The sequence below is a fragment of the Ochotona princeps genome, chromosome 6 (genome assembly GCF_030435755.1).
Source record: "Ochotona princeps isolate mOchPri1 chromosome 6, mOchPri1.hap1, whole genome shotgun sequence".
Taxonomy (NCBI): domain Eukaryota; kingdom Metazoa; phylum Chordata; class Mammalia; order Lagomorpha; family Ochotonidae; genus Ochotona; species Ochotona princeps.
Window position 1 is genome coordinate 31,948,322 of NC_080837.1, and position 25,532 is coordinate 31,973,853.

A 25,532-nucleotide genomic window follows, 5' to 3' on the forward strand; every position below is an offset into this window, starting at 1 on the left:
AAGTACTTGAGACAGCCAAAGAATTAATCAACCTTAGAAACATCACATCTCAGGACATCTTATGTGACACTGTAAGGTTCTAATGGTTCAAGCGAATTTTGAATTGGGATTCTTTTTTATGTGGACCGAAGCATTCTAATGATGGAAAGTCCAGCGTGACTGTTCTAAATACGGCAGTGGCCAATCTCTATGCAGCATCTCTAATGGATTTCACATATCTGTAAGAATAGTTCTCTCTTCTACATAAAAATGAAATCAAGACTTAGCGAAAGGAGTGACATACTTAATTTCCCACATCCATTCAAGCAAATGGGATAAGATTCTAATCTATGTCTGTCAGACTCGGAACATTTTCATTTCATATTTATAGGGTACATACATCTACATAATTAGAATATGTATTCATATACACAGTCATCTATACTATATGTTTATAAAAGTATAACAAGGTGATATCCATACTAGCATAATTTTTCACACTTTTGAAATTTTGATAAAATGCTAAAGATAGTGGGAATATTTGAAGAGACATGCAATAGAATACACCAAATAGTAAGAACTGGGTGACCATTACCAATGCTTATGCATCTAAAGTTACATGTCTTCCTTCCCATGGTCAGGCAGCTCAAGCTCCATGCTAACAGTGAGCAAAGACATCACTTCCAATGACGTCTGCATTCAATCCTTCCCAAGGTACACAGAGACCATGCTTAGAGAGGATGAGTGTTTTGAGAGTGATCTGTACTTCTAATGCAAACACAAATTCAAAGATGGCCAGTTTTGTCATTTGGGGCTACCATACATCCTCCCCTTTTCACAGACGACTTGCACATCAATAGAGGCATCCTTTTCCTCCTTGAGCTAGGAAGCAGGCCTACAGATTTCTGCAACACAAATGGCAATAACCTCTCCCAATAAGTCAGATTTTGCTCTCTGTTTCAAAACTCGTTTGTCCTCTCAAGTTTTACATGTTCATTGGGGGATGGCTCTTTGGGGATATACTGAAAATTACTGAGATTGTGCAAAAGTAATGCATCAACTCTTGAGAGCTGGATGATGTGCAATTACTGCTAACTGAAAATACTATCTGTGCATTTCTGGAAATTGAGTCTAAAAACTACATTAGCAATAGTGAAGTTTAAGTGATCCTGTAAGAAAAGGGCAAGATGCTATAAAATGTAAATGGCAATAATAAAGTTGATAAGTTGAACCTATCCATGTGCTTGTCTCTTTATATAGATAGCTATACCCACATTCATTAAGTGGATTTAGTTTTTTTTCAATCACCACTGTTTTTGATCCTGCCGCCTAGTTATTAATATATGTGGCTAAATACAGCATTATAGAATTCTTTGACTAGAAAGAACTTGGAGTTCAACTAGGTTGTTTCTGATGCCCATGCTCAGCTCACTCCATTCCACAAAGACAATAAACCAGCGAGGCCTTATTTTGGTTGACTAGTAGCTGACCAAAGAGATTCCAGATGTGCAGACCTATATCCTCCCACCTATTTCATACTGCTCTGACAGCACTGTCAGTGATGGGTATGTATTTTGGGTATTTCAAATAAACTAAGCCTCATACAGAGATAAGGAAGAGGGATGGGTAAGAGTGAGGAAGAGGCCTTTGGTAACTCGTTCCAGCTTTCTGGAGTCCTTGCAGCACATGGGCTCTGGACTTTCCTGTCTATCTGAGGGTAATAAGCCTCACAAGCTCTAGATGGTCATGGCCTTCAGTGGATGCTGAGGGATGCTCTTGCCTGAGTAACCACAATCAACTGGTCAAGAGAAATTGCCAGAGCTAGCAAGACAAGGTCTGTCTTTCTCTGTCTTCTCTCTTTCATCATGGCATCATGCCTTCATTGAACTGGCAGCTCTAGTAAAACTCTTTCCTATCAAGCTCCCAAATGCTCCTTGTTCATTAAGTCAGCCAGAGAAAGACTATAATGGTTTTAGGGATCCCTGTAAATAAAGTTGATCAGGTAAACAATATCCACACTCAGAATAAATCAAACAATGGGTTCATATTTAGTACCAAGTAAGACATGCCCATTTTGTTATTACTATACTGATTATAATTACATTGATTATTGACTATTTTTCGAGTAATCGTTTTTTCCTTACCACTTAGCCTGTATGATTGCACTGTTTATTTCCACTGATTAAGCTGAGGTTTACACGGAGAGATTGAGATTACGGGCTGTGAAATCAAACTTGGGTGTGAATTATGACTCTGTTACTGTGTGTTCCTAGCAAGGCACTTAACTGTGTAGGAAGAATAACAACCTCACCCATGAAAGACGTCCATGTCCAATCCCTGCAACTTGTGAACACACATGGGCTTATAACGGCAAGAAGGACTTTGTATATTGATTAAGTAAAGGATCTTAAAATAGGGAGATAATCCTGGATTATTTGGATGCATCCAACATAATCAGAAGGATCCCTAAAGAGATGGAAGAAGAGAAGCAGAAGAGTCAAAACAGGAGCTGCAAATTTTGGAAGAGAAATCAGATTCCAGGATTGCTGGCCTTGACAAAGTGGAAGGGGCACACTGGAGGAAGGCAGACAGCCGGTGCAAGCTGCAAAGGGCTGAGGTCCTGTCAGACTTCTGACTTTAGCAATGGGAAACTAACTGCTATTCATTGGGCATCTGTGCATCTCCTACAACATGAGAGTACAAAAGAATGAGACGCAAAAGGCTGATGCAAGCATTCAATGGAAGAATGTAAATAAAAGACTTCATTGCTTGGCGTGGATTTAGAACTCAATAGACGCCCACTGTCATTATGCATACTATATTGTCACATAGAGCATGGATTCATACATTGTTGATGATAACAAATGGTGATCCCATAAAGAATATTTCATTGTATCATGCTAATGCCTGCGTTAGAGCCACACCTAACTGAAGCGCTTTCATCTGCATTGTCTGACTTGAGGCTCAAAGGGAGATGAGGAAGCTGGATCTGCAAGGGCTGATGCTTCCCCCAGGTCACTGAGGTTTGGTTCCAGCTGGAGTGCAGAGCATCCGCCTCTGAGCACAGTCAGCTCCAGCCTCCCTGGGTAGCTTACAGAAGTACATACATGCAGCTTGCAGGATCTTACCATGAAACAAACAGGATAAAGCCAAATGTGATGGGTTGTTCATCACAGAGCACAGCATTTCCCATCTGATCTCAGTCAGTGGAGTGCAGAGGAGTATTTTTGTTTTTGGACAGGTTTTCCAGCCCCCACTCTTTCAAGCACAGCCTGAATACTCTCGCTAATGCATCTAGTCAATTGTACAAAGCACTAGGGAAAAAAAAATCCCATCCTGACCACAGCAGGCAATCACCTTATGCCCTGAAGCATGAAGTTTGATTACCCTTATCTGAGTTTATCATTAAATCAAAAACTGTTGATATGAATACTGGCCCAGGACTCCATTTATGAAATGATATAGGCCAGTCAGCAGAAATAAGTGAGTGCCCTTTGCTTTCATAATTTCTGCTCACTATGAAGATCCTCTGCAAACTGGAAAATAAAACTCCCTTTAGCTTTGAGCAGATTTTATTACTTTCTTCACTGCTACATGAGCTGGTTGGGATATGTTCAGTTCAATCGTCCTCCCATGTTGTAGGGGAACCTGCATTTTAACAAGACGCCAGGGAAAATCTGCAGACACACTGATGTTGCTCAGTGCATGCTGAAGGAGCAGTGGACACTGAGTTACCTGGGGTGCCTGTGACGAAAAGACTCCTGGGCCCCATTCCAGGCCCAGCACAAGAAATCTCTTAGTGCTGGAGCTCTGGGAATCTGAATGTTTAATCCCATGTGATTGTCATGAGTTTTAAAGTGTTAGGGCCACTGGCAGATATCAAAGATGCGGGTGATGACAGGGATGGTTTAGAAGTGTGCATGGATTTTAATGGTATTGTTCAGGTTTCCACCAGCCCAGCAACTAACACCACACAGTGCATGCCAATTATGCGCAATTGTCCTTTGACACCACTGACAGCAGGAGCCAGATTTCTGACGTCATGATACTTAGAGAGCTGACAGCTGAGGTAGGGGACTCCAAAACAGACATCAAGGTCTGGAGTAAATCTACAAATGAGCAGAGCCTCCCTATTCCCCCCAACCCTGCAATTCCCTTTTCCAGTGTGGCTGAATATATAGCAAATGCTGTGGGTGGGAGTGGGAGAGAGCAATTGTGGAACTGGCTTCAAGGTCCACATATCATTTAAAGAGGGAAGATAAAAATTACCCATGAAAACGATGGCCCAGTGTAAGGGCTAAAAGCACAGACTCTGGAGCCAGACAACATTTATTTTTATTTAACAGACAGTGATATATTTATAGCCCTTAGTCCATGCCAAGCACTATTATAAGTGCTGTTCAAATATTAATTCATTTATGTCTCATGACAATTCCGTGAGGCGGGTACTACCATCATCACCTACCTTCCCAATGATAAAGATGAGGCACACAGCAGTTAAGGAATCTGCCCATGATCATGCAGCATAGCACTCAAACAACCAAGATGCACCTCTCACCCTTCCCCATCCCCACGAGGCTGGCTCCAGAATCCGTGCTCTAACACGCACCAGCACACCTCCTCTCGTGGATCCAAGCACCCTGGTTCTACTGCTCACTAGCTGTGTGATCCTGAGAAAGTCACTTAGTCTCTCATGCCTCAATCACCTGCTGTGTAAAATAAGTACAGTATAATCAACACCAGTATCTATCTTACTGAACACTGATCAAACGATTTAATATAAGTACTTAGAAAAGTATCAGGCACACAGGAAGTGCTCAGTATATGTTAGTTTTGGTTAACTATTGGTCCTATACTATCAGGGGTGCCATTAAATTAAATAGCATATTTAAAGTGCTCGGCACAGTGCCACGGCACAGGGTAAGCACACTGTAAGTGCTAGTTGTTATTATTAGTCTAGTTGAGCCAGGCCAGTTTATTTTAGATCCTGTCTGGAGGCAACTGCTTCACGCAGGGGGAGGTAGCTTGCAACCTTCACTTCTACAGAACTGGGTAGAAGCCAGACCAATTACTACACAGGTTCTCTGTTTTATGTCACCAGAATATTCCTGAAAAGTTCTCAGTATTGAATCTATTTGTGGTTAATCTCTTTTCCCTATTGACCAATTTTATGATTTCTCATTGATCTCTGACAGTGATATTTCAAACTTTGATTCTTCTCTAAGATTGCCTGTCATTTAATCATTAGCTTATAAAGGACTTAAATATAGCGTGGAAAATTGAACCACAGGAGCAGCTTTTGGCAAAGGAATTGCCTTGATTATTCCATAAAGTCACTGTCTTCATTTTCCCTTTCTTCTGTATGTGTCTTAACAAGCACACTTATACTACACAGAACTTCTGATCTTTTTTTTTCCCTTGTGGTTTATTACCTCCACTGTTAACCTTAGGTTGGTCACAATTTGTGCCAATCAAGGGTTCAATAATGGTTTGAAAAACCTCAGTGCCTAAAATCCTTCACTTGGGTTTGGGGATTGGGCAAAATGATTAGACGGAGGTGAATGAATTGGGAAGGTGGGCGTGAGGACTTGATGATGGCAAAAAGATTTCTTCTGTCAGTTCAGACGTGTAAAGGGTGTCCAAATCCCCAGGGACCCTGAAGGATAAAGTTTTCCAAGAGGAAGTACTTATAACTTTTCAAGTCATTTCTCCTTCCTCTATGAGGATACAAGTGTCATCGTTTCAACTCTGTTGCTTGCACAGTTTGCCTGCCATGTCAGGCAGTGTCTGCAATGTAATAAGAAGTTCAACTTAATATACTTCTTTAAAATATTTCCTGAACACCTACTACATGCCCGCCGCTCAGTTATTTTGCAGCGAATGGGCAATAGAGCCTCACAGTACCAGCAACAATGCTGCTATCGTGATTTCAAGGTTTTACAGTTATTTCCACTACTTCACTCTCCTTCAGAATCTCCATGTGCGCACTCAGTATACTCATCATTTATGTCTCGAATTGTTCAAGCTTTAAGTAAAAGACAAAGATGATGAAACAACAATCCTTTCTTTGGTGCTGATCAACAATTCTATGAGGAGAGCCATCTTGATTGGTAATTTGAGGCAAATCATGTTATCCCTTGCAATGGTTGTATGTGCCATGAAACCAGTTGACAGCTAATGTGGGGGTTTTAGTTCTGATCACGGAGCAATCTACTGAACTGCCACAAGATTGATCCCATTCATCCTGATGGCGTAAGCTGTGGGGCCATCTGCTGAATTGCTAATTACACAGACAAGTGACCCTCAGTATGTACTTGAGGAGTGCATGACAAACTGCCTCTTCACACCAAAAATGCAAGGCTGTTGTAGGTAAGGACTAAATACCACAGGCAAATGATTTCGATTGCCATTCCAGTCCACTCCTTCCATGGGCCTTGGCCTAAGCTATTCTCTATGCCTGGAATGCTCTCCCTCTCAACACCTCCCCCCAGCCACCCCCACTGTCCACCTGTCCAAATCCTACCTAGTTCAAGGATCAGCTCAAATATCAGTGGCTCCACAGAGTCTTCCCTGACCATCCCAGCCAGAAATAACCTCTCACTCCATTCAACTGCCATAGTTCCATATCTATCTTCTCTGGCACTTAACACACATATCATTTGATTTCAGTGATTTGTTTACCTAGTCTTTCAAGTGGCACTCTATACACTCCTTGGGTTCCAGAGCTAGGCTGTGTTCCTCTTGAAGCCCTCTCCTCCCTGGCATGCACTTGATCAACTTTGTTGAATGAGCAAATGTTTGTGCCAGCAATGGTACAGACAGAAGCAACTACAACATGTGTTACTCTTTCTCCTGCCTTTCCTTCTGTAGCTTTTAAGACGATCTTGATTGGATCCATTAATTACTCAGCAGAGTTCTGGAGACTTGATGGAAATGTAGCTAACTGCAGAGTCTGCAGACCAAGCAAGCAAAGACCCTTCTTATGACAAGTGACATGTAGGCCATGGCAGCTCAGGGTCTCTGTCCCTGGTTTGCAGTCTATTGCTGGGACATGAAAGTGTGATTTTCTCCAAGAGCTTCATCTGTGCCAGTTCTTACGTGCCAATTCCCTGGCTGAGCAGAAACCCTGGATTTTATTCTTAAGTACAGACTCCAACAATAGGCTAAGTAATTGCAGATCTTCCTAAGGTCTTATTATACATGTACCAACATATTGAACTTTTAAAACCCACATTTCCCTCCCATAAATATACGTTGAAAACCTTACATTTCAGCATTATGTATACTGGGAATGCATATATTTGGATCTTCTTTCCCCCTCCCACAGCAACCCTGAATAAAAAAGAATAACAAAAAAACTGCTGATGCATGAGTGACAATTTCTCAAAAATGGGTCATATAGATGAAATGATTTCCCACAATCACAAGCAAGAGAAAAAAAGTGGTCCACGTGAACACAATCAGCTTTAGTAATATAGCTCCAATGCTGGTGCCACTAATGTGGGGACAGCTGCAGCTCTCACTGTCTTTGCTGAGGGGGCCCGTAAATACACCTGGGAAATGGGACAGAAATACATAATGGATCTTTACCTGCCAAGATCAGGGAAATTAATGCCAATAGCACCCAGGCACAGAAGTACTTTCGGGTGGAGAGTGATGGATCTTGCCATTTGTCCTATGCCATTATAATCCGGGACAGGAAAATCTCACGTGGGAGGAAAAAAAATGATACAAGATACCATTCTAGCACACTTGAGAAGAAAAGTGTGCCATAATTATTTGCCCAAAAGGAATAAAAATGAAAGAGGAGTACAACAATATGATTTAGGTTAGGAAAAAAGGTTATGATCCAACTTCATACCCATAGTGAGCAGATTCTTTCATTCAGCATAAAGCTTCCCCCTAAATACGACTCTTTTTTTTTTTTATAGAGAATCAAGTATCATAAAATATACAGACAAAAATTTTAGAGTGGTCTGTGTTCTTGGAAATAATTCTGTGCCATGATGAAAAGACAGAACGAAATACTAGGAATTGAATACCAGGAACTAGGGCTCAATTCCCAGCTCCTCTACCATATGATCTTTGAAAAGCGATGTCACTTCCCTAATCCCTCAGTTATTTATTTTAGAAAGAAGTGAAATAACAGATCCCACTTCACACAGTTGTTTGTGGATTTTTATCATGGCACGATCAAGATTTTTTTAAATCTTACAGCGTCTGGAATTTAACAAGCGGACAAACATTCAATGTTAGGTGTTGATTGCTGTCATTTTCTCCTCTTCCTTTCATCATCATCACCCTTCTCATGGCCTCCCCCATCATCTCTTATCTTTCCCCGTCCACCTATCACCGTCATCATCCTTCTCCTCCTCCTCCTCGTTTTCTGGTTTGTAGAGGACCAAGAATTCTACATATCTCTTACCAAAACACAAGGTAGCTTCTGCTTTATACCACAACCTCTAAAGTCAGAATTACAATAAACAAACAACAGAACTTGGCCATCTCGCCTAACAAATGTGTCCATCGAGTTCACATTATGCTGCTTAAACAAGCAATGGCTATTGTAACGGATATCTTACTAAGTCAAAAGAAGAAACAACACACATAAAAATGGGATGCCAAGTACTGGAACCCATAATGAGGAATAAGTACAACACACATTGTTTGTGAGAAGAGATGAAGGAATAAGATGCTCAGTTCATCCAAGGACTGGATCTTTCCTGTCTTCAGTCATTTGTGTTCACATGACAAAGGCTGTTTCACTCTATTCTTTACCTTTTCAAACAGAATGCGTTCTGAAAGCATAGGGTCAAGAGGGTCTAAATGGCTGGCTCCTTCCTATACTGCATGTCTAATAGTTTAAAGTTATCAAGCATGAAGAGTTTTTGTGATCACTCAAGACTGCAGCGAGGCCCTTCTTGGGGGAAACACAACATGGCAAGTCAACAGGGTCTTCTGACAGGTGTACTCCAAGACTAGAGGAAGGGCCTGGCACAGGCTGCAAGACAATACAAACTTCCTGTTCTGGGTGTTAACTTTAGTTACCACAGCCAGACAATGCTGCCAATGGTGTGGAAGAAAAAATTGCTGTAGCCAGCTGTGCTGTTCACAGTCGGATGGATTCTGTGTAGCTCCAAATGGTGATAGAGCCAGCAGCCTGTTGTAGCCAAGGACAGGATGATGGATGATCTACACACTGTGGCCAAGTAGAGAGAATGGCAGGAGTTCACTTCAGGGTTGTTAAAATGCTAATCTGGGTGCATTAACAAAAACCTACCAGGAAAGAAAGTTTAAGAAATAAGTACATCTCACAGGGTATCTAGGTGGACCATCGATTTGGTCGCCCTTGGCTATGTAAATGGTTGCCTTTCAAAGTAAAAGTTTAGTAGTTTTCTTTGTAGGGAAAACGGAGACAGCTTTAATTGCAGGTACTCAGTGCAACAACAGCCACTTCAACAGAACAGTGTCAGGGTGTGCTCTGTAGAGCTTTGTGACTTTTTTTCTTCTCATGTGGCCTGAGAAGAAATCAAAATATACTTTTTTCCCAACTGCAAGTTGGCAGCTGTTCACAAAATAAATGTCAACTTAAGACCTTGGCTTTAGTGGATTTCAATGCTGTCTCCAATCCCTTAAGTTACAGAAAACGAGATCTCCCACTCTAATGACGGACTCATTATTGTTAAAAGCAGGAAGGCCGGGTCTTTGTAAACATTTGGTGTGATGACATTGCTTTAAAGTCTCTCTAGGATAAAATAACAGACTTCAAGATAAAGGTGCATATTTACATTTTTGTCAGATGTCCCTTTCAGCAAACTTCACTGCTCCTTTTGCTCAAGTTGGACAGTTGGAAACAGAAATGGCTCACACGGTGCAGAACACTGGCTAACAAAGCCCCTTGCAAAAGTGTTAGGTACCCAGCCAAGACTGGCATGACTCTATGGTCTCTCACTTCCTCAAGAACTGAACTGGGAATCTGCAGCCTTAAAGTGTATTAATCAAAATAAGAGATAACATTTTACCCTATAATATGCTAAGAAAGGCATTTACCTCCTATGGTTACACTACTAATGGCAAGGCATTCAGATTGGCTGTTAACTCTGCATAAAACACATCAGAAGGGTGAAAAATGACCCTGTTTAGATGCATTTTTCACTCTGTATCTTAATGAAACTCAAATGCAAGAACAATGACTAAGCTAATTGCTATGGTTCATTACAGTCTCCAGTCTCAGTAAGTCCTTAACAACGATGGGCATTTCTGTGACTACTTCTTGGCTTCTCCAGCAGTAGAAACTCTCGCCTATGACTCAGGGACCCACTTACTCCAGTCACAGGTACTGGACAGAGCCTTCCTGGACTTGCAGCACGTGAGGGAACTGCACCCCAAGTTGCCCTCACTTCTAAGGACTAACAACCTTACATCACAGCCACCTTGCAAATCCATCAAACCAGGGGAGACATGACCAGATGGTGCTATTAGAGGGCACCCTCCAAAAAAGGCAGAGTGCCCACAAATCTAAACCAAGCAGAGGTTAAGGTTAACTAGCTGCCTGTGGGTAAAGCAGTTACAATATTCTTAGCATACTTTCCTGTATCACAGAAATGTTTCTCAAAAAATAAAAATAAAAAAATAAAAGGATTCCTTCTAGTAACAGACTTAGGCATGAGGCCAGGTAGCACTATTTTGTAGCAACCAGTAAGAGTCAGTAGCTGTTAATCTATGTAAATGTGCCAATGGAACAAAACTATACATTTTGAAAATCTTAGGGTATTCTATTTAACCATCTTTCTGAGAGCATGTTCTAGAGACTCAAAAGCATAGATAGTAACTACAAAAAGCAAAAATCAGTGATGACAGAGTTGTAGTTTATCTCAAGATGTTTAGGTTCACGGCAATAGAGACCCAAATCTCAGAGCTTATCTGGCAATTTCTATTTGTCTAAGACATGTTTGTGTAATAGCTGCCAGCTTGACAGAATTTGCCTGTCACTCACTACATTAAACATGACTATACACAACTTAATTTCCTGATCTGGATACATAACGAGGGCATTTTGATATTATTTAACTGCAAAAATAAACTAGCACCCAAACCTATTGTTTTCAACCACCAAAAAGATAGTAAAAGCCTCTCCCCTCCCCCCACGACTGTCTGAGATAAGATTTCTCAATACTGCACAGAAGAAGAAGCCTTGAAAATTTACCTCCAGCAACTAATTTCTCCTGTTCTCAGGGACAGGGACCCAACCAGTTTAGAAAAAGGCTAAACCAGTTCCTCAGGACTTCACCCTAGATGAACAAAATAGCCCAAAATATGGGGCTGAAGGAAGGGCAACCCTACAGAGCACAGGTGCGTTTGATTGAATGTTTAAAATTCTTAGTAGCCAGAAGTTTTGGGAGGCGAATTGTTCTAGACACCGGAAGCAGTAGGGTTATTTTTGGGCAGGCAGGCACTGCAGTAGCAGACACAAGGTCCAATGCCTGCTTACAAAGCCTATACATTAAAAATAAAGCTCAACTGTGGGAATCATCCCCTAGCTGCGAGCTGCGGGGAGGTCTGGGATGTTGCACTCACTGGTCCCCTAGAACAGTCAGCACTGCCAGATTCTTTCCGGTACTTTCACACCTCTCTTCGTGCGCGCGCACGTACACACACATCACACACACACACACACACAGCCAACTCCACCACATTTTGCCTATTACAGGTTCAGGTTCCATAACACAATCACCTGACAGCACTAGCCCCGATAGTCCAGGGCGCAGCAATTTTTCAACCCCAGTTCTCACGCACACCTCCAAAATCTCTACGTGCTTTGACTTCAGTCCAGGTGTCCTACACGGAAGAGGGGGCTCTAAGCCCCTGGCGGTGGTGGGGCGGGCACCCATTGCTGGCTGCCGTCTGTGTTTCTGCGCCACCGAGAAAGTTTCCCTACCTTCCCGTTCGCCATGCCCCGGCCAGCGCAGCCGACGCGTCTCGCCGCCAGAGCAGGGGCTCATGCAAAATTGACTCTTCCTTATTTGTTCCCATCCATAATTGATGGGCAGACGAGGAGGCAACACAGTTCTGCGAGGAGCTCTTGCCGCCTGGCGGAGACCCTGACAGAGGCGCTTCCGCGAAGGATTCCCAGCCAAGAACAAAGCACGGAAAGTTGCCGGGGAGAAGTGGCCAGGAGCAGAAAGCCCGGGCGCCGGGTGGGCGGTGGGGTGGGTAGCTACCGGCCTGGGTGCCTGCCTGCCTGCCTGCCCTCGGTGCGCTGGGCCAACACCGGGGAGAGTGGTCGCCTTCGGGGCAGCAGCGGGTGCCAGAGCCCGGGGGGCGTGGGTGGGGAGGCGGCCAAGTCACCGAGCCCCCGCCCCTTGCCTGCGGGTGCGACTCCTTCGGGGTCCCACTCGAGAGCTCTCTGACAGGTAGGAGTGGGTGTCGCTCCGGCCCGACCCGGCGGTCCCGGCGCCCTATCGTGGGCCGAACCCGCAGCCGGCTCCTTCAGCCTAGCCCCGAGCGCCGTGTCGGACCTCGAGGCGGCCCCGGCTGCCCCTGACAGCGTGCTGGGGCAGCGCCAGGCTGGTCCTGGCTGGAAGAAACTTTTCCTCCCGGTCCCCACCCCCTCCGCTTTTCCGCCCCCTTCTTGGAAGGGGCGCACAATGGGGGGAAGGGCCTCGGGCCCCTCCCCCGGGCTTTGCCAGTTCTGACGGCTCCTCTAGACCCCGGTGCGCGTCCCCCTGCCTGGTTGGCCAGAGAGCGGCTTGGAAAAGAAATCAGCTACCTAGTGACAACACACACACACACACACACACACACACACACACACATCGGTGGGGGCTGCGTCCAGGTTCCGAGGTTCTAGGTCCGACCCCACCAAGCTCCCAAGAACATCAACAAATTTGTAAAAGACAGTCTTACCTCATGGGGGAGGAGGGAGGTGGTTTAGGAAAAAATAAAAATAAAACAAGCTTTTCACGCTCCAGGAGAAAATAAAAAAGTAAATCAAGACAAAAATGCAGAAAGAGCTATCCCACGGTCTCCTTCGGTCTAGGCGTTCTCGTCAGAATCCCCAAACTCGCCACCACCGGTCTTGCAGCTGCAGCGGCGGCGGTGGTGGCGGCGGCAGCGGGACGGCGAAGGAGCAAAACAAACCGGTGCACGGCAAATGGTGTAATTCGATCCATCTCCAAGTCAATCCATCAGGCGAGCCGAGCCGGGTTCCCTCCACGCACTCGGCAGCTCCCGGCGCGGGTCCCACCCCCGGGAGCCGACGGCAGGAGGCGCGGGCGGCCGGGCGCGCTCGTCCTCGCCCCAGCGCCGCCCGGAGGCCCCCACCCTGGCGCCGCGGCCCCGCTGACCCCTCGGTGGCCTCCGCGTCCCTCCTCTCCGTGGCTCTGCTCTGCGCCCTCCCTCCCCACCTTGGAGGAGCTGCTGCTTCCAGCCACTCAGAGCCTCAGTCTTCCAGCTCGCCGTGGCGGCTGCAGCCTACCAAGCAGCCTTTTCGCTTCTCTCCCTGACTCCTTTTGCTCCTCGCCTCTCACTTCTTCTCAGAGCTTGCCTCCAGACATCCGAGGACAAATCATTGCAGCGTGGTCAAGCTGAGGGCGCAGTTCCGTGAAGTTCCGTCTTAGTTTTCTGGTGTAAGATTTATCTTTTTAAGCACATCCTTACCAAGCCGCCCCCACATTACCTCTCCCCCCCACACACACACAATTTCTCTTTATAACCACTAAGCAAAACAGCTGGGGAGAAGCAATCAAACATTGCTTTATCTTTGTAAAATACTGAAATTGCCTCCTAAAAAATCCCATTTCTACTTTGAATGAAAGCCATTGAGTACAGTATAATTTTGCAGGCTAATGAGCCGGTTTTACAGGCAAGTGTTTCGTGTAATACGTTGTGGGAGAAATGAAAATGTCCTTGAAGTGACATCATTTAAAATTGACTGTCAAAAATGAAAGTGAGGGGAGTCATATATGACTAAACAAGCAAAATTTAATCCAAACTTCATTTCCAAGAATGAACTGTGCTTTATTAATTTCCAGTTGAACTATGAATTACCGAGGGCTCTAAATGCCTGGAATAGAGCACGATGCAGTGTTTAAAGACAAATAGAGAACTTTTTTTTAAATCCAAAGTTTTAATTTTCACCCGAGTATGGTTAACTCGCTTCAGAGAGAGAATGGGGGCACAGAAAGTCTCTTCCTTCTCTCAATGAACCCTACCATCTCGCAAACAGTTACATGTTCATATTTAGGGGACATTCCCTGTCTTGAGCTGTTTCTGAAACTTTCTCTGCCAGCTTCTCAAAGCAATTCACCCAAAGACACCCTCAAAGAAACGGATAGGACTCATCCGGAGAAGTGTTAACTTACCCCTTAACACTTGGTGGCCAAAAGGAAGGGGCGAGGAGGAGGGGAAAGTCTTTGAAACTATCAACTCTCTTCCCGCTGTTCTTCCTATTAGAAGAAAAGGGTAGGGGGCGGAAAGAACAGCTTTGGCAAGGCAGCCCTGTGTTCAGCCTTTTGTTGGCGTGCTGGCTGGGGTTTGCTGGTTGTGCTGGGCTCTGACATCACTGCAAGTTACTTGGCAGTCAGGGCCCTTCCCCAGCCAACTTCTGACCCAGAAAGCTGTGCCTGTTTCCTGGCATCCCGTTTTCCCATATTTTCTCCATCAAGGGAGAGAGCACAGTTGCAGCCAGAGGACTCTGTGCCTTGAATGTGGATGCAAAGAAGTGATCCTTGCCTTGATTAGCAATCAAATCACCACCCACCTGTCAACAGGTCACTGGCAAATTGTCCTACATCTGCTGTCAACAGCAAAGTGAGGGGAGTGGGGGGGTGCTGGAGTTTGCTGAATTCTTTGCCGAAATTTCAGCCTGGCCAGCTTTACACAGACCACAGCTTGCCCTACACTGAGTTCTGAAGTCTAGGAATAAAGCACTGTGAAGTGTCAGAAGGATATGCTAGACGGTCCTTTCTAGCCATGGATTAGAAGTGTTTGCAGTCTAAATATCCGTCTTGACCTCAGAGTCAATCCCGATGTGTGGTTGGCTGCAGAGAAGAGAGGTAGGGCAGCTAGCAGTGCAATGACAGAAAGGAAAGATGGCCTTCTTTGCAATAGGACTCTGGTTCTGGGACTCTCCATGGGAAAATGATGACATTTCATCACTTGAGCAGGAGCAGAAAGAAGCCTAAGGATGGCTGGCTCTTCATGAGGCTGCCACACTGGCGGTTTTCTTCCATGGGGAGGAGGTAGATGGGCAGAAGACAGTTAGGGTCTCTGGTGAAGTTACCTTTGAGATGATAATTGTGTTTCTAAAAATGAGGGGAGGGGGTCCCTGTTTCCATACTCTTCCTGAAGGGACAAGGGAACAAAGGGACAGAATCAACAGAGCCATGCCTGTCCCTTAGCAAGCAGACTGGCCCACGTTGGTCACTGCCAAAAAAGTGATGGCTCAGTTTATCATCTTCAGGATGGGGGGAGGAAGCGCCCAATCTCACCTTTTGTTTCTGGACGAGATGGTAGAAATTACTGCCCATCACAAATAAGTTTTTCTTTTTTCTTTCTGCCCTTGGAGTGATTCATGTGAGCCCCCTCCCTGAGATGGTGCATAAAAGACACATTCCAATCATTTCCTCCAGTATTTCCTAGCTTGGAGTCCCCTCCTGTCACTAAGGCAGGAGCTCTCTTTTTTCCTTTCCTAAATAAATAATAGTTTGCAAACTAGAATTTGTCTGCATGAAACTTCTTCTTGTGTGTGAGACAAAGGGCTGCCGTGTTCATGTCGAATACCCTACAACAACATCCTACCACAAGGGCTTGGTCTCATCAGCTGACTACACAAACTTTCCCCTTCAACTGTGGCCACCTTGCTCTTTCCCTACCTGATGGCTTTAGGTGCAGCCTGGTTGGACACATGCAGTTGCCCGCCATGGAACTAGCTTGCATATGGTGTGGAACTGAGACGGTGACACCTGTGGAGGTTGTCTTCTCACTGTGCACTTGTTAGCAGCAGGGACCTTATTTCCTTGGACAGGCCCAGGGCCTAGCCCAGGGTCTGTAACAGGTACTCTGTAAATATCTGAATGGATCTACTAACAGAATCTACAACTTCTCTACTCTGCGTCTCTGCTACATCATAAAACAGAGTCATCTTTCGGTGGAATGTGTCTCCAGAATAGGGAACAGGGAGGTACCAACCAGGTGTCCCCAGGGTTGAGCCCTGGGGGTGACATAAGGATGTCACATCAGCCAGGTGCTGGCTTAAGAATGTTAAGTGGGTGAGTGAATGAATAACTGGAGATTTTGGACTTTTATCATGCCCAGTAAGAAAATTTAGACTATGCCTTCGTGCTATCTGCATATATTCCCATCAATGGTAAGCAGTAACTTAATTTATAATGTAGTTCTAAGCAGAAAAGTTATTTGAAGTTTCTAAGAAAACTCCTGTATGTAACTGTCAATAAAAATTTATCAATATAAAATACAGCTCCTTAACTATTATTGTTATTCAATAAAACATTAGTGTACAATACGTGTCAAGGTCTGTTCTAAGCTTTTTGCGAATTTTAACTCACAAGGATTCTACCAGGTAAATACTTTCATTATAATTGTACAGATGAAAAAAGAGGGCTCGAGATTTTTTTAAGTGACTTGTCCAATGTCACTCCAAAAGCAGCTACGTAGGATTTGAATCCTACTTCATTCTAGGTCTTGACAGCTAAAGGCAAGGTCTCAGCTGACAGCAGCAGTTAATGGTGAAGCCAATGGAATATTAGATGGCCCAGACACAAATCCAGGCTCTTGCACTGGCTGGATGTGTGAGCTCTCACTAGAGTTGGGTGCCATGCAGGTACACACAGTACTTACTAGGTAATTTGTTTATCCACACTGTGCTTCTATCTTCTTGTTTGTAAAGCAGAGATGACAGTTATATTCTGAACACTTCAAACAGAGATGATGAAGCCAAAGTATGAAACTAGCTGCGTAGTGCTTAGAATCTGAGGCGGACCACTCCAAGCCCTCAGTAAGCAGAAGCCTATGTTTCCACTAGTCCTTAGAGCAGTGCAATCCTGGAATCCTGCAGAATTGGATTAGAAGCTTAATCAATCCAGCTTCACATGAAATGTGACACTTAGGGCAAAAGTACACTGTACCTCATTGGTTTGCAATTCTTTTTCCTTCATTCCTTATCCTTGTGTCGATGTCTGTTCATTTGGGTACACACACTACTAACTATGTGATTGCTATGAAATAGCATCTTGCGTCTATTTTAATGAATGATACAGTTTAAGATGTAACATTTCATATTTCAAAATTAAAAAAATAAAGGTTTTGAAAGTTCAAAGTTAGCTGCAGCTTTTGTGATTGCTCTAATTTGGAATGTACATACAGTATTCCTTGCATTCGCACATTACAGAAAGTGCTCCTGTGGCATGAGATTGCTTTCAAAACTAATCTGAGCTCTCCCTGACATGATAAATCATTAATAATACAGACCCAAATCTCGGCATCTGCATAGGCACAGCTGGCCTCCTTGTGTCAACAGTCTGCATATGAAAGTGCTTCTGCCAGGATATTTTACTTTAATGAAAAATATTTATCATGGTAAATCTTAAACTTTAAAATTTTACTGACATAATTCATTTCTATTATTATGTACTGTGATAGTATACCACCACAGCAAGGCTTATGTTTGGAATGATAAAAATGTGCTTTTTTAGTCATTTTGATGACTTTACCACAATGTGAATAATGTTTGCTTTTCACTCTGCAAAAGGAATACAGCACATATCTATGGGAATGATATATCAGCTATTTGTATAATTTCACTAATGACTCCACAGGTGCCACTGTGGGGAGGGACACCGAATGCTCAAGTCAAACCAATCAGGCTTCACCAACGCACTGTTACTTCCATCAGGAAGATGAAGGGCCAACAGCCACTTATCACACGAGCTCTTTCCAACACTGACACTGAATACGAGTATTATCTCCATCTTCTCGAAAATCTGAGACAAACAAAAGCAAAATAAACTTTTTGGAAGGAAGGTGGTAAGTGTGTCAGTATGACTTAACTTACATACTGGCAAGTTGGTCAGGATGACTTAACTGTGCTGACACGCACCTTGGAAAGGACTATATAAGACAGAGGCATGCTGGCTTACATCTTGGCAAAAAAGGAAGCTAAGATGCTTAAAGTCCTGACAGAGTGATCTTCATAAATTTACAGGTACCATGCTTGTGACGTCAAACAATTAAGCCTGAAAAATATGTAGTAATTGCTGGAATGTCTTCATAAACAAAGTGATGGAGAATTAATTAAAGCATTTCATCTCCTTTTAAAAAGTGTACCTTAAATTTTGTTTTTAAAAGAAAACCTGCCTACCTAATCTTTCTATTTTTGCTTCAGCCAATATTAAAATGCAGACCTACAAAGGGAGAAGGAACTTAACTGGATACTCATTCCATCCCGGGAACTGGCTAGACACAATAGTGTTTAATGTTTGATAGCTCTCTGAGTCAGAATGCATCTGTGACCAAAGTACCCCACGCTTGGTTAACTATCTTGAAAGGACTTTTAGTCCCAGAAGGTGGTGAAGACTAGATTCTAGTACAAATCTGTTGACTCAATCCTAATCTTTGTAGAAACAGTCTATGCCATGAAACAGACAAAGACCAGAAGTGTAAGTAAATATGACTTAGATAACACAGGAAGCAAACATATTCAACAATCTGCAGTTTGATGATCAAAGTTAGGGTAAGAATGTATGTTCTACTTTTTACCTTTTGATAATTTAATGAGAGAGTAAAATGTAATGGCAGCATCCAGCATCTTTAGAGGTAATTTATGCCATGCTTGAAATCTCGGATATATATATATATATATATATACACACACACACACATATATATCTATATATATCTATATATACATTCTTTTACCCATGTAACAGACCAGAATCACTCACAAACACTAAGAAAAACATACCAATTTAATCTTATGTGAGCTTATTACAATAAACCTTATTGGTTAAGCTATAGGCGTTCCCTTAATGGTTAAGCCATATGATAATGTTTCTTCCCTCTTTCCCAAATTGTTAATCACTAAGTACTTTGTATGGTGAAAGTTCAGTTTAATAGAAACCACTAGTGCCATATACTGGTTACAAAAAAGGAAAAAATAGGATTCTGGGTAATTTCTGTCTTTCTAAATAAAGACACTCAAAAGACACATTTTTTTTCTTTCTTTTTTGCTTCCCCAGATAGGATGCTTACTATCAGGGACATTTTTGTTAACACTGAGTATATTGAGATTATACTTGCAAAAAGCCATATTGCAAATATACAAGGAGAATGATGAGTAGTATGTGGATGGGAGGCAGGAAGAAGTAGATATTCCAGGTGAAAAAAATCAATAACAAACACTATTAGCATTCATATGTAATAGCAGGAATCATCTAAAGTTCAAAATGCCCTGTTAAACTGTGATGCAGTGGCAAGGTCCAGCAGGTGACCTGGTGATACACTGACTAACAAGTGTTTAAATCGGGGTGTTGGGCATAGCATGAGTCAGCAAAGACACAAAGAACATGATGGCAGGTGCCATCTCTCTGCCAGTCCCAGTTGCAAGGGTTTCATTTGTGTCTGAGAAGGAGTCTCAGGAAAGACTTAGACTTTGTTCAACATATGTTCACAAAGTGTCCTGTCCAAGATTTTCAATTCCCGTTGGCTTTTGAACCTATCAACAGTTGGCAGATATCAAAAAAACAGTTCAGTCTTCTACATTCTTATGACAAACTTTATGGCCACGTTGGCCCCAACAACCGAGAAAGATTTAAACACTGTCTGATTCATTTTAACCATTATCCAAGATGAGCTCCTTGGTGGCAGTCTTCTAGAAGCTTGAAGTTTGATATAGGCTGAAAAATTACTTCAGACATATTCTTTTAAGGAAGGCCTAAAAAAGGAGCCTTACAGAATTTGCCATTGTGTTTCAATTTCAAAGCCAAAAAAAAAAAAAAAAAAAATCAAACTGCTGATAGCTTTTTTGGAGAATCTAAAAAGTACTAGAAGGACTGTTTTGAGGGGTTTTTGTTGTTACAACAATATAAAGCACCCATTACGTTATAATTTTTCAATGCTATAGTTAGAGTCAGTGATTAGCTTTTCAAGTCTTACTGAATTTAGATCCATGCACACATTGTATATATGTGTGTGATTTTTTTCTTCCAAGAGTTCCTGTATGGAGGCTTTATGAGTTCTTTTTGCTATATTAAAATCTTTGAAATTATGCTTACAAACTACCCCAATATGTTCTAAATTTCTGGACCATAATTACAAAGTAAACAGATTCATTTCTCATTGCAAATTTTAATTAAGAATTCCAGTTCTGCAATTATTTGCAAATGAATAATACCTACTCAGTACCAAAGCATACTATTAAACATATTTATTCAAAGGTATGTTTTCTAAAGTCAGTTTCTTGTTTGTAAGCCACAATTTTCAGAAACTGCAATATTAAAATTAGAGGAACATGCCTAGCTCTATCAATGAGATAGGTGGTGATTCAAGAGACAAGGAGAATTCTGAACTGCTGGTAATAAATTAATAACAAAACCTAACCAGCCATGATTCCAGCTGTCAGACATCAAGCTACCGAGTCCTATGATTTATTTTAGTTTACATAATTTAGCTGGGGTGTCCTACTGCCCATTCGCTGAACGAAAGGGAGAAGTACAGAAACTTACTTGCCCCTTGTTTGCTTTTGATGCTCTGAAAATACTACCCCAGGTTGTTATAATGATTCTCAAAATAGGTTCCTAGGTGACCAGTGTTTGGTTCGGCCATCAAGCTGCTGATCACAGTATTTGGGTTCTAGCTCTGTCTCTACTCAGTGTTCTAGCTTCCTGATCATGTGCACTCTGGGAGGCTGCAGATAATGGCTCAAGTTTTGCACGCATAGAGTTCCTGGCTTCTGGCTTCTGCTAGGCCCCACCTTGGCTACTACCGGTGTTTGGGGAGTGAACCATGGTATGGGAAATCTCTGTGTAACTCTGACTCACTGTCTAGCAAATAGGTAAATGTAATTTAAAAATTGTTTTAAAATGTGCTCTTGGATTCTATAAAGTAGGAAAAAAAACACATCTTCTTTTGACTTATTTTCCAGCTTCTATATTGAAGCACAAAAAATATAAATAAGCAATCCATTCTGATACTAGTTAAATGTGTAGCCTGCAGAAAGGGTATATAGGTTTCTAGAATTTGGAAACAAACTTAACCCCTTCAAAGTTAAACCACTAGAAACACCGGAAGGCAGACCTTTCTGCAACAAGTCTGTGACAGCGTTCTCCCAGGGAACCTGGAACCTTCCAAATCAAATCAAAGCATGCTAAAAGCCGATCAAGGTGAAAGGATGTATCCCCAGCACAAGATAACCGAAGTGGAAGGGGGCAGGACGACTCACCCATTCATTCTCACATGTACTCATTTCACCATTTGTTATTAATAGCAGCAATCTGCTTTGTGTAAAGCACTGTGTAGAGATAAATGAGAAACACTTTTCATGTAGACAGCAACTTAAAATTTGAAAAGCAGTCTTATCATTCCAAGTTGTGGCAGGGAACAGATGGCACACTAGGCTTCAGTGTTTGTAAAGGTGTGGGCAGAGAGAGACCATAGGGTCCAGTTACACAGGGGCCTTCTCACCCTTCCAAGAGGAAGCAATTAGTGAACCTAGAGACATCAAGACTAGGTTGGAGACACATTCACTGCTGCAGGTGCTGTCACCCATAGGGTCTCCGTCAGCCTAGAGTGAACTGCAGGGAAGGAGCTTAGGAAACAAACATTACAACCTACTCTCTTCCCTCTTTCCAGTCTCCTGCTAGTGCTCTTCATGGAAGCCAGAGATTAGAGTGGTCCATGGGTGTAGTTCTTCAAGATCAGCCTCTGGGGACCAGAGTAGGGAGAAATGGGTTGAGAGGGGATCAGTAGACCAACTGGGAAGTCACTATATAATTTAATTTTGTTTTTTAGGAACAGTCTATAGAGATCCTCCTTTAGCAAGCGAGACTCATTAATGACAACTTAGTCACACGGCAGAGCCAGATTCCGAAGCTGGGCCTTAGGAATCTCCGGCTGGTGCTTATCTCAACTTTATGCCCTTTGGACATTTACCTCATCTCATGGTTGTATGAAAGTATTTTGTCACGTACTAGTCTGAGCTCCTCCAGAGAGTAAACTTTAGTCTTTGTATCACTGCTGTCTAGAACAGTGGCTGGCACAGGAACCCTGGAGACTTTTGATGGATGGAATAATGAGTGAGGGAGCGTGCACCCTAACGAGAGAGACAGATGTGCGAGGAGCTAACCTTACACACGGCAGAATGCCATAAATATTAAATCCAGAGGTGGAACAGAGTGCTGTGGAGGAATAAGACTTGCAGCAATGAATAATAGAGAGGGTTGTAAAAGACTTCCTGACATGGGATCCTATGAGCTGAATCAGAGACAGCGAAAGGCACACATTCCCAAGGTGGAAAGTGCATTGACGACATCATTAGCGCAGACAGCACAGGCAAGGGAGGGAGAAAGGGCATGGGTTTGAGAAATGACTTCCTGGAGGCAAGCAGTAAGAGATGTGACCAAAACCGAATATGGTCACTGTTTGGCGCTTCTCTGCACAAGCTGTGGTTTGAATGGATTTTTTCAGGTATTTAAGAGAGGCAGATTTTTGAGGAAAAGATTATAATCTAGGCTGTGTTGTTGAGATAGGGCTCAAAGGAAAAGTGAGAAACAACTTAGAGAAGCAAGCAGCTTTAACAGTAAGGATCCTAGTACAAGGGTCAACATAAAAGGGCAATCACAAGGACTGGTACTGTGGCCCAGTGGGCTGAGCTACCACTTGGGACACAGTGCTGGCATCCCATATGGGGACTGCTTTGAATCTCAGCTGCTCCACTTCTGATCCAGCTCTTTGCTAATGCACCTGAGAAAGCAACAGAGCATAACCCAAATACTTGGGCTACCCACAGCACATAGGATGCGGAGAAGGAACTCCTGGCTTTGGGCTAGCCAAGCCCTGGCCATTACAGCTATTTGGTGAGTGATCAGCAGAAGGAAGATCCCTTTCTGTCTCTCCTTCTTTCTATATAACTCTGCCTTTCACATAAATAAAATAAATCTTTCTTTTTTTGCTTTTCAAATGTGAGCCTAGTAGAGGTGGAAACAATAGAAAAGCACATACATGAGAAGACACAGCAGAACTCTTAGGCTGTTGTTAGTAAGATGATGTAGGAGATATTTCCTAGCTTCCTAGTCTGGCTCAGTTTTAGAAAAAAAATTGAATTATTATACAATATAGAGACATAGGAGGTGGAACAGATTTGCACAAGGGGAAAATTCAGTTTGGTTTTGACTAAGTGGAGCTTCAAGTGTTGGCATGGTGTCCACAAGATGATGCCCAGAAGGAAATTAGAAATTACTGTTATAATTACAGTTAGTAGACAGGGGAAACATAAATCTTAGAGAGAAACAGAGCAAAATCTCCATGCGCCAAGTATCTACAAGGCAGTAAGAGGAATTAGACAGGTGAGCCATCAGCCAGCTGGAGTGGCACGGGCTCAGAAGTGCCAGGGAAAGACCCTTCATCCTTCCTACTGCCGGTCTTTGTCCTCCAACACGGAACCACAATGTAGGGGAATTATGGAGTTTGTCCCACTCCTTAGCCAGGGCTTACAAACATAGGGGAAAAGACCAACATATCATAATATTCTATCTAGTATCTTTTGGGGCTGACTATTCAGTGGTACATTTTCAGCTAGCCACTTGTTTATAACATGTTGATGGATGCTCCCAACGCTTGTGAAACTATACAAAAGTCATTATTTAACGATGTTCTTTGGTTGAAACAATGTTCAAGGTTAGTTTAACTATTCTTCCCATGTTAAATCACGCATTCTAAGCTCTGATCATGATTACATGGCTTTAAAGACCAAGTGAACTTGAAGAAACGCAATTTAGTAGCTTCTTCTCAAACATCTTGTGCAAGGTGAGCACTGCCATTTTACATGAGTGGAAATGTTAACATGAAATATAAAGAGTGGATTATTTCAGAGAAGGAAATCACATTTTGACATACAGATGATAAAATACTGTAAGAGAAGAAAATATTAGGTCACTTCCAATTCTCTTTACCCCCCAAAATTGGAAAAACTAAAATGTGATTTTAATCCTTCAAATGGTTTCGCGTGTCTTTTGTTAAGTTTATTACTGTCCCTTTTTAAACATTGTTCATTTGTTTGAAAGATGAAGAGGGAGGGAGGAAAAAAGAGAGGGAGACAGGTTAGGTCTCATTCATTGGTTGGGTCTTAAGACCTGTTATGAAGGAGAAGACGAAAGAGAAGAGAGTAATGGAGAAAGAGTGATCTTGCTCACTCTCATTTTAAACTACTCAAGTGCCTACCACAGCCAGGACTGGGTCACACTGAGGCCGAGCACTCCATCTGGGACTTCTCTGTGAGTGGGAGAGTCCAACTCCTGAAGCCATTACTTGCCGCCTCCCAGGGTGCACATTAAAGGAAGCTCAGTCAGAGGCAGATGCAAACCTGGATCCCAGGTACTGATAATGGGATGTGGGCGTCCCAAGCTTAACCTATTGCAAAATAGTGTCTGCCTATGAGGTTCCCTTCTTACTAACTTAAAGTTATAAGAAGTGCGTATTGATGTCATAAGCATCATGATATTATTCAATGGCCAGGATAGTCACAAGACCTTTAAGCTATCTTTAATATAATAATTATAGCAGTATAAGAATAAGCAGCTACATTTTTCATATGGTTTTTTCCCACTTATGCTATGTAGGCCATTTTAAAACAACTTATATGTGCTCTAGTGTCTGGGGGAAAGAGAGATGGAGAGAGAGAAATAAGCAAATGAGAAATCTAATTAAATTTAATGGTACATTTCCAAGAAAAAAGATAAAGTCTTGAGCAGTATCTGCAGTTTCAATTTCCGAATTGTAGGCTCTTGGTTTGGCAGGAACTTTGTTTTTTTCTTTTCCTTTATTATTTGTCATTAATGAAGCAAAAGATAAAATAGATATAAGTATTTATTAATTTCATGCAAACCATTTAAAATTACAGTGTCATAGAATGTATACTTAATTACATTAGCAACCTTTGTATTAAAAAACATCACTTTATGACCCTCTATAAACATTTTATGAATCTGTTTAGTTTGTGGTTAGATTAAGAGGAAACGAAAAGCAGGGATAAACTACAAAGACTCTTTTCCTCATCTTTCAAATGGACGTTATTAGAACTGTGATTTAGTGAATGTATAACTGAGCAACCCAAGAGTACAGATGGGACAAATCCATACTTTTATTATTCAGTCAAATGTTGAAAAAGTGGTGTTTAGTTTTCATGATTATTTAATGTGCCAGAGAGCTAAGATCCCACTTTTGCAGTCAGATTGGGGACCGTTTTCAGCTGAGATTAAATGGCCAGGCTTGCCTCCTGAATTGCCTCTACTATTTTCCTTCCTTTGATATCCCTAAGTTAC

General features: G+C 42.5%; 1 protein-coding gene across 13 annotated transcripts in view; it reads right to left on the reverse strand.

Moving 5' to 3' along the window:
• SEMA6D (semaphorin 6D) overlaps positions 1-25,532 on the reverse strand; it is a 393,639-nt gene that overhangs the window by 39,716 nt on the left and 328,391 nt on the right. For 7 of the 13 annotated variants that reach the window (XM_058665900.1, XM_058665899.1, XM_058665897.1 and 4 more), the window contains exon 1: positions 11,918-12,590. The exons of 1 other annotated variant lie outside the window; for it this stretch is intronic. In XM_058665900.1, coding sequence (XP_058521883.1) covers positions 11,918-11,981 — 64 coding nt within the window. In that variant the 5' untranslated portion in view covers positions 11,982-12,590. Of the gene's footprint in view, positions 1-11,917; positions 12,591-12,885; positions 13,284-25,532 lie in introns of those variants that run through there. 5 more of the 13 variants (XM_058665907.1, XM_058665905.1, XM_058665906.1 and 2 more) reach the window with 2 other exon arrangements.